Here is a 15,941-nt window from a genome sequence, read left to right as displayed (position 1 = left end):
CAGTCAGCCTGTCAGTTAGCTAGCCAGTCTGCCTGTCAGTTAGCTAGCCAGTCTGCCTGTCAGTTAGCTAGCCTGTCAGTTAGCTAGCCTGTCAGCCTGTCAGTTAGCTAGCCAGTCTGCCTGTCAGTTAGCTAGCCAGTCTGCCTGTCAGTTAGCTAGCCAGTCTGCCTGTCAGTTAGCTAGCCAGTCTGCCTGTCAGTTAGCTAGCCAGTCTGCCTGTCAGTTAGCTAGCCAGTCTGCCTGTCAGTTAGCTAGCCAGTCTGCCTGTCAGTTAGCTAGCCAGTCAGCCTGTCAGTTAGCTAGCCAGTCAGCCTGTCAGTTAGGTAGCCTGCCAGTTAGCTAGCCAGTCAGCCTGTCAGTTAGCTAGCCAGTCAGTCTGTCAGTTAGCTAGCCAGTCTGCCTGTCAGTTAGCTAGCCAGTCTGCCTGTCAGTTAGCTAGCCAGTCTGCCTGTCAGTTAGCTAGCCAGTCAGCCTGTCAGTTAGCTAGCCAGTCAGCCTGTCAGTTAGCTAGCCAGTCAGCCTGTCAGTTAGCTAGCCTGTCAGTTAGCTTGCCAGTCTGCCTGTCAGTTAGCTAGCCAGTCTGCCTGTCAGTTAGCTAGCCAGTCTGCCTGTCAGTTAGCTAGCCAGTCTGCCTGTCAGTTAGCTAGCCAGTCAGCCTGTCAGTTAGCTAGCCAGTCAGCCTGTCAGTTAGGTAGCCTGTCAGTTAGCTAGCCAGTCTGCCTGTCAGTTAGCTAGCCAGTCTGCCTGTCAGTTAGCTAGCCTGTCAGTTAGCTAGCCTGTCAGTTAGCTAGCCCTGTCAGTTAGCTAGCCTGTCAGTTAGCTAGCCAGTCAGTCTGTCAGTTAGCTAGCCAGTCTGCCTGTCAGTTAGCTAGCCAGTCTGCCTGTCAGTTAGCTAGCCAGTCAGCCTGTCAGTTAGCTAGCCAGTCGGCCTGTCAGTTAGCTAGCCAGTCGGCCTGTCAGTTAGCTAGCCAGTCGGCCTGTCAGTTAGCTAGCCAGTCAGCCTGTCAGTTAGCTAGCCTGTCAGTTAGCTAGCCAGTCAGCCTGTCAGTTAGCCTGTCAGTTAGCTAGCCAGTCTGCCTGTCAGTTAGCTAGCCAGTCTGCCTGTCAGTTAGCTAGCCAGTCTGCCTGTCAGTTAGCTAGCCAGTCTGCCTGTCAGTTAGCTAGCCAGTCTGCCTGTCAGTTAGCTAGCCAGTCTGCCTGTCAGTTAGCTAGCCAGTCTGCCTGTCAGTTAGCTAGCCAGTCAGCCTGTCAGTTAGCTAGCCAGTCAGCCTGTCAGTTAGCTAGCCTGTCAGCCTGTCAGTTAGCTAGCCAGTCGGCCTGTCAGTTAGCTAGCCAGTCTGCATGTAGCAGGTTCAATTGGATGTTTGTCCCAAATTTTAAAGCCCAGTTTACTGATTGGCTCCCAGACCTCACCTCTCTAAAGAGCTATTGGTAGGATTACACTGTCAAATATTTTGGTCCAAATTTTAATTGGGATGTTGATATTGAATAATTTCATTTTTATTGCGTACAATGCTCTGCGGGCTTTTTCTTTGAGTGCATTCACTGCCATATTAAAGTTTCCAGATGCAGATATGGTCAGACCAAGGTATGAGTCATTTTTAGTTTGTTCAATTATGGTGTTGTTCAGGGAGAATTTGTGTTTCTGACATCTGGGTTTTGTTCTGGAAAATCATGGTTTGTTATTTACCGCCAGGTCCCACCAATTATGGCAATATTGCTCTAGAATGGTAAGGTTCTGTTGAAGACCTTCTTTGGTTGGTGATAGAAGTACCAAATCATCAGCATATTGCAGGAAATCTGTCTCTCGGTCGGTCTGTCTCTCGGTCGGTCTGTCTCTCGGTCGGTCTGTCATTCGGTCGGTCTGTCTCTCGGTCGGTCTGTCTCTCGGTCGGGTCTGGTCTCTCTCTCGCTCTGTCTCTCTCTCGGTCTGTCTCTCTCTCGGTCTGTCTCTCTCTCGCTCTGTCTCTCTCTCGGTCTGTCCCTCTCTCTCTATTGTGTGTATATATACTGAACAAAAATATAAGTGCAACAATTCTACTGATTTACATTTCGTATAAGGAAATCAGTCAATTGAAATAAATAAATAAATCTATGGATTTCACATGACTGGGCAGAGCCGCAGTCCTAGGTGGAACTGGGAGGGCATAGGCCCACCCACTGGGGAGCCAGGCCCAGCCAATCAGAATGAGTTTTTCCCCACGAAAGGGCTTTATTACAGACCGCAATACTCCTCAGTTTCATCGGCTGTCAAGGTGGCTGGTCTCAGACGATCCCACAGGGGAAGAATCTAGATGTGGAGGTCCTGGCGTGGTTACATGGCAACAGGTCTGGTGGACATCCCTGCAGTCAGCATGCCAATTACACACTCCCTCAAAACTTTAGACATCTGTGGCATTGTGTTGTGTGACAAATCTTCACATTTTAGTGGCCTTTTATTGTCCCTAGGACAAGGTTCACCTGGCTAAGGATCATTCTGTTTAATCAACTTCTTGATATGCCACACCTGTCAGGTGGATGGATTATCTTGGCAAAGAACAAATGCTCATGAACAAGGATGTAAACTAATTTGTGCACAAAATTTGAGAGAAATACATTTTGTTGGCGTGTGGAACATTTCTGGGATCTTTTTATGTAACCTTTATTTAACTAGGCTAGCCAGTTAAGAACAAATTCTTATTTACAATGACGGCCAAACCCTAACCTGGAAGACGCTGGGCCAATTGTGCGCCTCCCTATGGGACTCCCAATCACGGTCGGTTGTGTTACAGCCTGGAATCGAGCCAGGGTCTGTAGTGACGCCTCTAGCACTGAGATGCAGTACCTTAGACATGAAACATGGGACCAACGCTTTACAAGAGTGAGAAAAGCTGTCATCAAGGCAAAGGGTGGCTACTTTGAAGAATCTCATATAAAATTATATTTTGATTTGTTTAACACTTTTGCTTACTACATGATTCCATATGTGTTATTTCATAGTTTTGATGTCTTCACTATTATTCTACAATGTAGAAAATAGTAAAATTAAGGAAAAACCCTTGAATGAGTAGGTGTGTCCAAACATTTGACTGGCACTGTGTTTGTGTATGTATGCACATGGAATCATGTAGTAACCAAAAAAGTATTAAACAAATCAAGAATATATTTTATATTTGAGATTCTTCAAATAGCCACCCTTTGCCTTGATGACAGCTTTGCGCACACTTGGCATTCTCTCAACCAGCTTCATGAGGTAGTCACATGGAATGCAATGGCGCCGATGGAGATGGCCGCCGTTTTACGTTCCCATAACCAATTGTGCTATTGTTTGTTTTTTCGCATTATTTGTAACTTATTCTGTACATAATGTTTTTGCCACCATGACCGAATAGAGCTTCTTGATATCAGGGCAGCGATTACTCACCCTGGAGGAATTCTTCTTCTTCTTCAACGAGTCGGACGGGAAGGATTTACTCCAGACACCCGACAAGGCCCTCATCCCCTGTCATTCGCAGGAGGGAAAGATGGAGGTGTCGTGGACGACGGTCCCGGTGCCTTGTAAGGATCCATCGCCGAGATGGTAATCTACCTTTACCGTCGGTCCTTTTAGCCAACGTTCAATCAATCGATAATAAAATTGACAAACGCTGATCCTCAACACGGGGGCCCCTCAGGGGTGCGTGCTCAGTCCCCTCCTGTACTACCTGTTCACTAATGACTGCACGGCCAGGCACGACTCCAACACCATTATTAAGTTTACCGATGACACAACAGTGGTAGGCCTGATCACCGACAACGATGAGACAGCCTATAGGGAGGAGGTCAGAGTCCTGGCCGTGTGGTGCCAGGACCGCAACCTCTCCCTCAACGTGATCAAGACAAAAGAGATGATTGTGGACTACAGGAAAAGGAGGACTGAGCACGCCCCCGTTCTCATTGACGGGGTCAAAGTGGAGCAGGTTGAGGGTTTCAAGTTCCTTGGTGTCCACACCACCAACAAACTAACATGGTCCAAACACACCAAGACAGTCGTGAAGAGGGCACAACAAAATCTATTCCCCCTCAGGAGACTGAAAAGATTTGGCATGGGTCCTCAGATCCTCAAAAGGTTCTACAGCTACACCGTCGAGAGCATCCTGACCGGTTGCATCACCGCCTGGTATGGCAACTGCTCGGCCTCCGACATCAAGGCACTACAGAGGGTAGTGTGAACGGCCCAGTACATCACTGGGGCCAAGCTTCCTGCCATCCAGGACCTCTACACCAGGCGGTGTCAGAGGAAGGCCCTAAAATTGTCAAAGCCTCCATCCACCCTAGACATAGACTGTTCCCTCTGCTATTGCACGGCAAGCGGTGCCGGAGCGCCAAGTCGAGGTCCATATGACTGCTTAACCCTTCTAACCCCAAGCCATAAGACTGCTTAACAGCTAATCAAAGGGCTACCCAGACACCTCGTTTATGCTGCTGCTACTCTGTTTATAACCTATGCATAGTCACTTTAACTCTACCTACATGTACGTATTACCACAATTATCTCGACTAACCGGATGCCCCCGCGCATTGACTCGTTACCGTAACACCCTGTATATAGCCTCCACATTGACTCTGTACCGGTACCCCCTGTATATAGCCTCCACATTGACTCTGTACCGGTACCCCCTGTATATAGCCTCCACAATGACTCTTTACCGTAACACCCTGTATATAGCCTCCACATTGACTCTGTACCGGTACCCCCTGTATATAGCCTCCACATTGACTCTGTACCGGTACCCCCTGTATATAGCCTCCACATTGACTCTTTACCGGTACCCCCTGTATATAGCCTCCACATTGACTCTGTACCGGTACCCCCTGTATATAGCCTCCACATTGACTCTGTATCGTAACACCCTGTATATAGTCTCCACATTGACTCTGTACCGGTACCTCCTGTATATAGCCTCCACATTGACTCTGTACCGGTACCCCCTGTATATAGCCTCCACATTGACTCTGTACCGGTACCCCCTGTATATAGCCTCCACATTGACTCTGTACCGGTACCCCCTGTATATAGCCTCCACACTGACTCTGTACCGGTACCCCCTGTATATAGCCTCCACATTGACTCTGTACCGGTACCCCCTGTATATAGCCTCCACATTGACTCTGTACCGGTACCCCCTGTATATAGCCTCCACACTGACTCTGTACTGGTACCCCCTGTATATAGCCTCCACATTGACTCTGTACCGGTACCCCCTGTATATAGCCTCCACACTGACTCTGTACCGGTACCCCCTGTATATAGCCTCCACATTGACTCTGTACCGGTACCCCCTGTATATAGCCTCCACATTGACTCTGTACCGGTACCCCCTGTATATAGCCTCCACATTGACTCTGTACTGGTACCCCCTGTATATAGCCTCCACATTGACTCTGTACCGGTACCCCCTGTATATAGCCTCCACATTGACTCTGTACCGTAACACCCTGTATATAGCCTCCACATTGACTCTGTACCGGTACCCCCTGTATATAGCCTCCACATTGACTCTGTACCGGTACCCCCTGTATATAGCCTCCACAATGACTCTTTACCGTAACACCCTGTATATAGCCTCCACATTGACTCTGTACCGGTACCCCCTGTATATAGCCTCCACATTGACTCTGTATCGTAACACCCTGTATATAGTCTCCACATTGACTCTGTACCGGTACCTCCTGTATATAGCCTCCACATTGACTCTGTACCGGTACCCCCTGTATATAGCCTCCACATTGACTCTGTACCGGTACCCCCTGTATATAGCCTCCACATTGACTCTGTACCGGTACCCCCTGTATATAGCCTCCACACTGACTCTGTACCGGTACCCCCTGTATATAGCCTCCACATTGACTCTGTACCGGTACCCCCTGTATATAGCCTCCACATTGACTCTGTACCGGTACCCCCTGTATATAGCCTCCACACTGACTCTGTACTGGTACCCCCTGTATATAGCCTCCACATTGACTCTGTACCGGTACCCCCTGTATATAGCCTCCACACTGACTCTGTACCGGTACCCCCTGTATATAGCCTCCACATTGACTCTGTACCGGTACCCCCTGTATATAGCCTCCACATTGACTCTGTACCGGTACCCCCTGTATATAGCCTCCACATTGACTCTGTACTGGTACCCCCTGTATATAGCCTCCACATTGACTCTGTACCGGTACCCCCTGTATATAGCCTCCACATTGACTCTGTATCGTAACACCCTGTATATAGCCTCCACATTGACTCTGTACCGGTACCCCCTGTATATAGCCTCCACATTGACTCTGTACTGTAACACCCTGTATATAGCCTCCACATTGACTCTGTACCGGTAACCCCCTGTATATAGCCTACACATTGACTCTGTACTGTAACACCCTGTATATAGCCTCCACATTGACTCTGTACTGTAACACCCTGTATATAGCCTCCACATTGACTCTGTACCGGTAACCCCCTGTATATAGCCTACACATTGACTCTGTACCGTAACACCCTGTATATAGCCTCACTTATTATTTTACTGCTGCTCTTTAATTATTTGTAACTTTTATTTTCTAATTTCTACTTAAGAAAAAAAATGTACTTCTTAAAGCATTGTTGGTTAAGGGCTTGTAAGTAAGCATTTCACTGTAAGGTCTACACCTGTTGTATTTGGCGCATTTGACAAATACAATTTGATTTGATTTCAATTAACAGGTGTGACTTGTTCATTTGTGGAATTTCTTTCTTTCCTTAATGCATTTGAGCCAATCAGTTGTGTTGTGACAATGTAGTGTGGGGTATACAGAAGATGTTATTATATTATTATATATATATTATATTATTATTATTATTAGGTAAAATACCAAGTCCATATTATGGCAAGAACAGCTCAAAGAAGAGAAACAACAGTCCATCAGTACTTTAAGACATGAAGGTCAGTCATTAAGGAACATTTCAAGAACTTTCTTCAATTGCAGTCGTAAAAACCATCAAGCTCTATGATGAAACTGGCTCTCATGAGGACCGCCACAGGAAAGGAAGACCCAGAGTTACCTCTGCTGCAGAGGATAAGTTCATTAGAGTTACCAGCCTCATGAGGACCGCCACAGGAAAGGAAGACCCAGAGTTACCTCTGCTGCAGAGGAAAAGTTCAGTAGAGTTACCAGCCTCAGAAATTGCAGCCCAAATAAATGCTTCAGAGTTCAAGTAACAGACACATCTCAACATCAACTGTTCAGAGGAGACTATCATTTGTTTTTCAACAGGACAATGACCCAACACACCTCCAGGCTGTGTAAGGGCTATTTGACCAAGAAGGAGAGTGATGGAGTGCTGCGTCAGATGACCTGGCCTCCACAATCACCCGACCTCAACCCAATTGAGATGGTTTGGGATGAATTGGACCGTAGAGTGAAGGAAAAACAGCTAACAGGTGCTCAGCATATGTGGGAACTCCTTCAAGACTGTTGGAAAAGCATTCCAGGTGAAGTTGGTTGACGGCAAAGGGTGACTACTTTGAAGAATATAAAATATGTTTTGATTTGTTTAACAATTTTTTGGTTACTACATGATTCCATATGTGTTATTTCATAGTTTTGATGTCTTCACTATTATTCTACAATGTAGAAAATAGTAAAAATTAAGAAAATCCCTTGAATAAGTAGGTGTTCTAAAACTTTTGACCGGTTGTGTGTGTGTGTGTGTGTGTGTGTGTGTGTGTGTGTGTGTGTGTGTGTGTGTGCTGTGTGTGTGTGTGTGTGTGTGTGTATGTATGTGTGTGTGTGTGTGTGTGTGTGTGTGTGTGTGTATTTTTCAGCAAGAAAAAAGATAAGATACAACAGACCTACTTTTTGAGGGTTTCCAAGTTCTTGTTAAATCCACTTCAATCAGTGTAGATGAAGAGGAGACAGGTTAAATATGGATTTTTAAGCCTCGAGACATCTGAGACATGGATTGTGTATGTGTGGCCATTCAGAGGGGTGAAGGGGCAAGACAATAGATTGAAGTGCCTTTGAACGGGGTATGGTGGTAGGTGCCAGTCGCACCGGTTTGTGACAAGAACTGCAATGCTGCTAGGTTTTTCACATTTTTCAACAGTTTCAAGTGACGAATGGTCCATCACACAAAGGACATCCAGCCAACTTGACACAACTGTGGGAAGCATTGGAGTCAACATGGGTTCAGCATCCCTCTGGAACGCTTTCGACACCTTGTAAAGTCCATTCCCCAACAAATCGAGGTGCTTCTGAGGGCAAAAGAGGGTGCAACTCAATAACAGGACGGTGTTCTTAATGTTTTGTACACTCGGTGTATAATATTTATGACAGTTACCATTTCCTACAGCTCACACATGGGTTCGACGTTATTCGCCTGGGTTCAGTTGGACGTTATTCGCCTGGGTTCAGTTGGACGTTATTCGCCTGGGTTCAGTTGGACGTTATTCGCCAGGGTTCAGTTGGACGTTATTCGACTGGGTTCAGTTGGACGTTATTCGCCTGGGTTCAGTTGGACGTTATTCGCCTGGGTTCAGTTGGACGTTATTCGACTGGGTTCAGTTGGACGTTATTCGCCTGGGTTCAGTTGGTCGTTATTAGCCTGGGTCCAGTTGGCTCATGAATATCAGATGGTTCATGAATGACATTACAGATGGCGATAGTAGCAGCTGTAACTCTGCCTGGTAGCTGCAGAGACGGGTAGAGGTAGATTGCTTCCCAAATGGCACTCTATTGTCTATGGACCTTGGTCAAAATTAGGGCACTGAATGGGGAATAGGGAGCCATTTGGGATGAATTTGTAGCCTTCTCATCTACATTATTCATTCATAGAAACACAGTGAAGTGTCATCTTTATTCAGACAGTTACGTGCTGAAAGGGCTGTTTGTTTATTCAGACAGACAGTTACGTGCTGAAAGGGCTGCAGGTAGATTCAGAGCAGGATGGTAGCATCCCAGCTGTAATGGCTGCCTAAGGTACGTCCACCACTCATTAACTCTGGGGCGTGAAGACGTATGCAGTCAATACAAATTCTACATCTGGACTTTGAACATGTTGTTTAGATCTGTATGAGAAAAAATCATCATTCAGTCCCATTTTAGATTTACATTTTAAGGCAGCAAAGTGTAAAGGGGTGTGTTGACTTCCACTAGGCACTGTACGTCAGAACATTAACACATGACATACGTTTTCATGTATGGAAACATCTGACAAACGTTGATGTTGGAGTGAGCTATCCACTTCAGACAGGGACAGGACCGGAGACAGGACAGGACCGGGAGACGGAACCGGGAGACGGGACCGGGAGACGGGACCGGGAGACGGGACCGGAGACGGGACCGGAGACGGAACCGGGAGACGGAACCGGGAGACGGGACCGGAGACGGAACCGGAGACGGAACCGGAGACGGAACCGGAGACGGAACCGGGAGACGGAACCGGGAGACGGGACCGGAGACGGAACCGGGAGACGGGACCGGAGACAGAACCGGGAGACGGAACCGGGAGACGGGACCGGAGACAGAACCGGGAGACGGGACCGGAGACAGAACCGGGAGACGGGACCGGAGACGGGACCGGAGACGGGACCGGAGACAGAACCCGGAGACAGAACCGGAGACGTGAGACAGAACCCGGAGACGGGACCCGGAGACGGAACCGGAGACGGGACCCGGAGACGGAACCGGAGACGGGACCCGGAGACAGAACCGGAGACGTGAGACAGAACCCGGAGACGGGACCCGGAGACGGAACCGGAGACGGGACCCGGAGACGGAACCGGAGACGTGAGACAGAACCCGGAGACGGGACCCGGAGACGGAACCGGAGACGTGAGACAGAACCCGGAGACGGGACCCGGAGACGGAACCGGAGACGGGACCCGGAGACGGGACCCGGAGACGGAACCGGAGAGCCTTTCTCTGTGATGATAATGACATTGTTCATAGGGGATAGATGAGCTATATTGTATGAAGCAGGGCATGGACTGTGGCTGTTACTGGATGCTTAGTTAGTTTCACACCATTGTCTTTCTCTCTGTCTCTCTCTCCAACTCTCTTTCTCTATCCCTCTCTCTCCCTCACTCTCTCTCTCTCCAACGCTCTCGTTGTCTCTCTCTCTCTCGCCGTCTCTCTCTCTCGCTGTTTCTCTCTCTATCCCTCTCTCTCTCTCCAACTCTCTCGCTGTTTCTCTCTCCAACTCTCTCGCTGTCTCTCTCTCTCTCGCTGTTTCTATCCCTCTCTCTCTCTCTCTCTCTCTCTCTCCGTGTCTCTGTCTCTCTCCCCTCCCTCCCCCCTCTGCCACCATTGTCACACAGGACAGTCCATTAACTCTCAGGCCTTGGTAACAAAGCTATCGTTAATCTGCCTTCCCAGCCCTGTTGCTTTCTATGAACCCAACAATTAGCAGGTCATTTGTGTTGGTTTATTAGCGTTATTGCTTTGTACATTGGTACATTTCCTGTGACGTTCCGTTGTTCATCTAGCGAGATCAGAGGCTATTTCTTAGAGTTATCCATTGCGTCGACGTCTGTGTCTGAAATGGCACCCTTTCCCCTGTGTAGTGCACTACTTTTCACCAAAGCCTATGGGCCCTGCTCAAATGTAGTTCACTTTAAAGGGAATATGGTGCCATTTGAGGTACAGACGATGTGTTTTTAGTTTAAATACTCTGCTGAATCCGGACACCAAACCTCTCCCTCTCCTTTAGTCTCTACTCAAACCTCTCCTTTAGTCTCAACTCAAACCTCTCCTTTAGTCTCTACTCAAACCTCTCCTTTAGTTTCTCTACTCAAACTCTCCTTTAGTTTCTCTACTCAAACCTCTCCTTTAGTCTCTACTCAAACCTCTCCTTTAGTCTCTACTCAAACCTCTCCTTTAGTCTCTACTCAAACCTCTCCTTTAGTCTCAACTCAAACCTCTTCCTCTCCTTTAGTCTCTACTCAAACCTCTCCTTTAGTCTCAACTCAAACCTCTTCCTCTCCTTTAGTCTCTACTCAAACCTCTCCTTTAGTCTCAACTCAAACCTCTCCCTCTCCTTTAGTCTCTACTCAAACCTCTCCTTTAGTTTCTCTACTCAAACCTCTCCTTTAGTCTCTACTCAAACCTCTCCTTTAGTCTCTACTCAAATCTCTCCTTTAGTCTCAACTCAAACCTCTTCCTCTCCTTTAGTCTCTACTCAAACCACTCCTTTAGTCTCTCTACTCAAACCTCTCCTTTAGTCTCTACTCAAACCTCTCCTTTAGTCTCTACTCAAACCTCTCCTTTAATCTCTACTCAAACCTCTCCTTTAGTCTCTACTCAAACCTCTCCTTTAGTCTCTACACAAACCTCTCCTTTAGTCTCTACTCAAACCTCTCCCTCTCCTTTAGTCTCTACTCAAACCTCTCCTTTAGTCTCTCTACTCAAACCTCTCCTTTAGTCTCTCTACTCAAACCTCTCCTTTAGTCTCTACTCAAACCTCTCCTTTAGTTCCTACTCAAACCTCTCCTTTAGTCTCTACTCAAACCTCTCCTTTAATCTCTACTCAAACCTCTCCTTTAGTCTCTACTCAAACCTCTCCTTTAGTCTCTACTCAAACCTCTCCCTCTCCTTTAGTCTCTACTCAAACCTCTTCTTTAGTCTCTACTCAAACCTCTCCCTCTCCCTTAGTCTCTACTCAAACCTCTTCTTTAGTCTCTACTCAAACCTCTCCTTTAGTCTCTACTCAAACCTCTCCTTTAGTCTCTACTCAAACCTCTCCTTTAATCTCTACTCAAACCTCTCCTTTAGTCTCTACTCAAACCTCTCCTTTAGTTTCTCTACTCAAACCTCTCCTTTAGTCTCTACTCAAACCTCTCCTTTAATCTCTACTCAAACCTCTCCTTTAGTCTCTCTACTCAAACCTCTCCTTTAGTCTCTACTCAAACCTCTCCTTTAGTCTCTACTCAAACCTCTCCTTTAGTCTCTACTCAAACCTCTCCTTTAATCTCTACTCAAACCTCTCCTTTAGTCTCTACTCAAACCTCTCCTTTAATCTCTACTCAAACCTCTCCTTTAGTCTCTACTCAAACCTCTCCTTTAGTCTCTACTCAAACCTCTCCTTTAGTCTCTACTCAAACCTCTCCCTCTCCTTTAGTCTCTACTCAAACCTCTCCTTTAGTCTCTCTACTCAAACCTCTCCTTTAGTCTCTACTCAAACTTCTCCTTTAGTCTCTACTCAAACCTCTCCTTTAGTCTCTACTCAAACCTCTCCTTTAATCTCTACTCAAACCTCTCCTTTAGTCTCTACTCAAACCTCTCCTTTAGTCTCTACTCAAACCTCTCCCTCTCCTTTAGTCTCTACTCAAACCTCTCCTTTAGTCTCTCTACTCAAACCTCTCCTTTAGTCTCTCTACTCAAACCTCTCCTTTAGTCTCTACTCAAACCTCTCCTTTAGTCTCTACTCAAACCTCTCCTTTAGTCTCTACTCAAACCTCTCCTTTAATCTCTACTCAAACCTCTCCTTTAGTCTCTACTCAAACCTCTCCTTTAGTCTCTACTCAAACCTCTCCCTCTCCTTTAGTCTCTACTCAAACCTCTTCTTTAGTCTCTACTCAAACCTCTCCCTCTCCCTTAGTCTCTACTCAAACCTCTTCTTTAGACTCTACTCAAACCTCTCCCTCTCCCTTAGTCTCTCTACTCAAACCTCTCCCTCTCCTTTAGTCTCTACTCAAACCTCTCCTTTAGTCTCTCTACTCAAACCTCTCCTTTAGTCTCTACTCAAACCTCTCCTTTAGTCTCTACTCAAACCTCTCCTTTAGTCTCTACTCAAACCTCTCCCTCTCCTTTAGTCTCTACTCAAACCTCTCCTTTAGTCTCTACTCAAACCTCTCCTTTAAGTCTCTACTCAAACCTCTCCTTTAGTCTCTACTCAAACCTCTCCTTTAGGTCTCTCTACTCAAACCTCTCCTTTAGTCTCTACTCAAACCTCTCCTTTAGTCTCTACTCAAACCTCTCCTTTAGTCTCTACTCAAACCTCTCCTTTAGTCTCTCTACTCAAACCTCTCCTTTAGTCTCTCTACTCAAACCTCTCCTTTAGTCTCTACTCAAACCTCTCCTTTAGTCTCTACTCAAACCTCTCCTTTAGTCTCTACTCAAACCTCTCCCTCTCCTTTAGTCTCTACTCAAACCTCTTCTTTAGTCTCTCTACTCAAACCTCTCTCTCTCCCTTAGTCTCTACTCAAACCTCTTCTTTAGTCTCTACTCAAACCTCTCCCTCTCCCTTAGTCTCTCTACTCAAACCTCTCCTTTAGTCTCTACTCAAACCTCTCCTTTAGTCTCTACTCAAACCTCTCCTTTAGTCTCTACTCAAACCTCTCCTTTAGTCTCTACTCAAACCTCTCCTTTAGTCTCTACTCAAACCTCTCCTTTAATCTCTACTCAAACCTCTCCTTTAGTCTCTACTCAAACCTCTCCTTTAGTCTCTACTCAAACCTCTCCTTTAGTCTCTCTACTCAAACCTCTCCTTTAGTCTCTACTCAAACCTCTCCTTTAGTCTCTCTACTCAAACTCTCCTTTAGTCTCTACTCAAACCTCTCCTTTAGTCTCTACTCAAACCTCTCCTTTAGTCTCTACTCAAACCTCTCCTTTAATCTCTACTCAAACCTCTCCTTTAGTCTCAACTCAAACCTCTTCCTCTCCTTTAGTCTCAACTCAAACCACTCCTTTAGTCTCTCTACTCAAACCTCTCCCTCTCCTTTAGTCTCTACTCAAACCTCTCCTTTAGTCTCTACTCAAACCTCTCCCTCTCCTTTAGTCTCTCTACTCAAACCTCTCCCTCTCCCTTGGTCTCGTGTAGATATTTTCAAAAACTAGAAAGTTGAAGAAAACAATCAATGTCAACAGTAAAAGGTGTATTGTTTGTCTTCCCCCTCCAGGCCCTGGACGGGTTCTTCTTCGTGCTGAATATGGAGGGGAACATAGTGTTTGTGTCTGAGAACGTGACCCAGTACCTGCTGTATAACCAGGAGGAGCTGATGAACACCAGCGTCTACAGCGTCCTGCACGTAGGAGACCACGCTGAGTTCATCAAGAACCTGCTGCCCAAGAGCCTGGGTGAGTCTACAGTACAGGTTACCTAAGGCTGGGTGAGTCTACAGTACAGTACACCTAGGGCTGGGTCAGTCTACAGGTTACCTAGGGCTGGGTCAGTCTACAGTATACCTAGGGCTGGGTGAGTCTACAGTACAGTGTACCTAGGGCTGGGTCAGTCTACAGTGTACCTAGGGCTGGGTCAGTCTACAGTGTACCTAGGGCTGGGTCAGTCTACAGTACAGTGTACCTAGGGCTGGGTCAGTCTACAGTGTACCTAGGGCTGGGTCAGTCTACAGTACAGTGTACCTAGGGCTGGGTCAGTCTACAGGTTACCTAGGGCTGGGTCAGTCTACAGTACAGTACACCTAGGGCTGGGTCAGTCTACAGGTTACCTAGGGCTGGGTCAGTCTACAGTACAGTGTACCTAGGGCTGGGTCAGTCTACAGTACAGTGTACCTAGGGCTGGGTCAGTCTACAGTACAGTACACCTAGGGCTGGGTCGGTCTACAGTGTACCTAGGGCTGGGTCAGTCTACAGTGTACCTAGGGCTGGGTCAGTCTACAGTACAGTGTACCTAGGGCTGGGTCAGTCTACAGGTTACCTAGGGCTGGGTCAGTCTACAGGTTACCTAGGGCTGGGTCAGTCTACAGTACAGTGTACCTAGGGCTGGGTGAGTCTACAGTACAGTGTACCTAGGGCTGGGTCAGTCTACAGTACAGTGTACCTAGGGCTGGGTCAGTCTACAGGTTACCTAGGGCTGGGTCGGTCTACAGTACAGTGTACCTAGGGCTGGGTCAGTCTACAGTACAGTGTACCTAGGGCTGGGTCAGTCTACAGTGTACCTAGGGCTGGGTCAGTCTACAGGTTATCTAGGGCTGGGTCGGTCTACAGTACAGTGTACCTAGGGCTGGGTCAGTCTACAGGTTACCTAGGGCTGGGTCGGTCTACAGTACAGTGTACCTAGGGCTGGGTCAGTCTACAGGTTACCTAGGGCTGGGTCAGTCTACAGTACAGTATACCTAGGGCTGGGTCGGTCTACAGTACAGTGTACCTAGGGCTGGGTCAGTCTACAGTATACCTAGGGCTGGGTCAGTCTACAGTACAGTGTACCTAGGGCTGGGTCAGTCTACAGGTTACCTAGGGCTGGGTCAGTCTACAGTGTACCTAGGGCTGGGTCAGTCTACAGTACAGTGTACCTAGGGCTGGGTCAGTCTACAGTATACCTAGGGCTGGGTCAGTCTACAGTGTACCTAGGGCTGGGTCAGTCTACAGTGTACCTAGGGCTGGGTCAGTCTACAGTACACCTAGGGCTGGGTCAGTCTACAGTACACCTAGGGCTGGGTGAGTCTACAGTACAGTGTACCTAGGGCTGGGTCAGTCTACAGTACAGTGTACCTAGGGCTGGGTCAGTCTACAGTACAGTATACCTAGGGCTGGGTCAGTCTACAGGTTACCTAGGGCTGGGTCAGTCTACAGTACAGTGTACTTAGGGCTGGGTCAGTCTACAGTACAGTGTACCTAGGGCTGGGTCAGTCTACAGTGTACCTAGGGCTGGGTCAGTCTACAGTACAGTGTACCTAGGGCTGGGTCAATCTACAGTACAGTGTACCTAGGGCTGGGTCAGTCTACAGTACAGTGTACCTAGGGCTGGGTCAGTCTACAGTACAGTATACCTAGGGCTGGATCAGTCTACAGTACAGTGTACCTAGGGCTGGGTCAGTCTACAGTACAGTGTACCTAGGGCTGGGTCAGTCTACAGTATACCTAGGGCTGGGTCAGTCTACAGTACAGTGTACCTAGGGCTGGGTCAGTCTACAGTATACCTAGGGCTGGGTGAGTCTACAGTACAGTGTACCTAGGGCTGTGTCAGTCTACAGTGTACCTAGGGCTGGGTC

At 47.5% G+C, this 15,941-nt stretch overlaps 1 protein-coding gene across 1 annotated transcript in view; it reads left to right on the top strand.

Moving 5' to 3' along the window:
• Nucleotides 1-15,941, top strand: part of LOC106579720 (nuclear receptor coactivator 2) — a 196,675-nt gene that overhangs the window by 107,096 nt on the left and 73,638 nt on the right. The window contains exon 5 of the mRNA XM_082965545.1: nt 13,890-14,067. Within this exon, the coding sequence (XP_082821671.1) occupies nt 13,890-14,067 (178 nt within the window). The remainder of the gene's footprint in view (nt 1-13,889; nt 14,068-15,941) is intronic.

This window comes from Salmo salar, chromosome 19 (genome assembly GCF_965601325.2).
Source record: "Salmo salar chromosome 19, fSalSal1, whole genome shotgun sequence".
Classification (NCBI taxonomy): domain Eukaryota; kingdom Metazoa; phylum Chordata; class Actinopteri; order Salmoniformes; family Salmonidae; genus Salmo; species Salmo salar.
The sequence above is the reverse complement of the archived record's forward strand: the minus strand, read 5'-3'. Positions and strand labels throughout refer to the sequence as shown.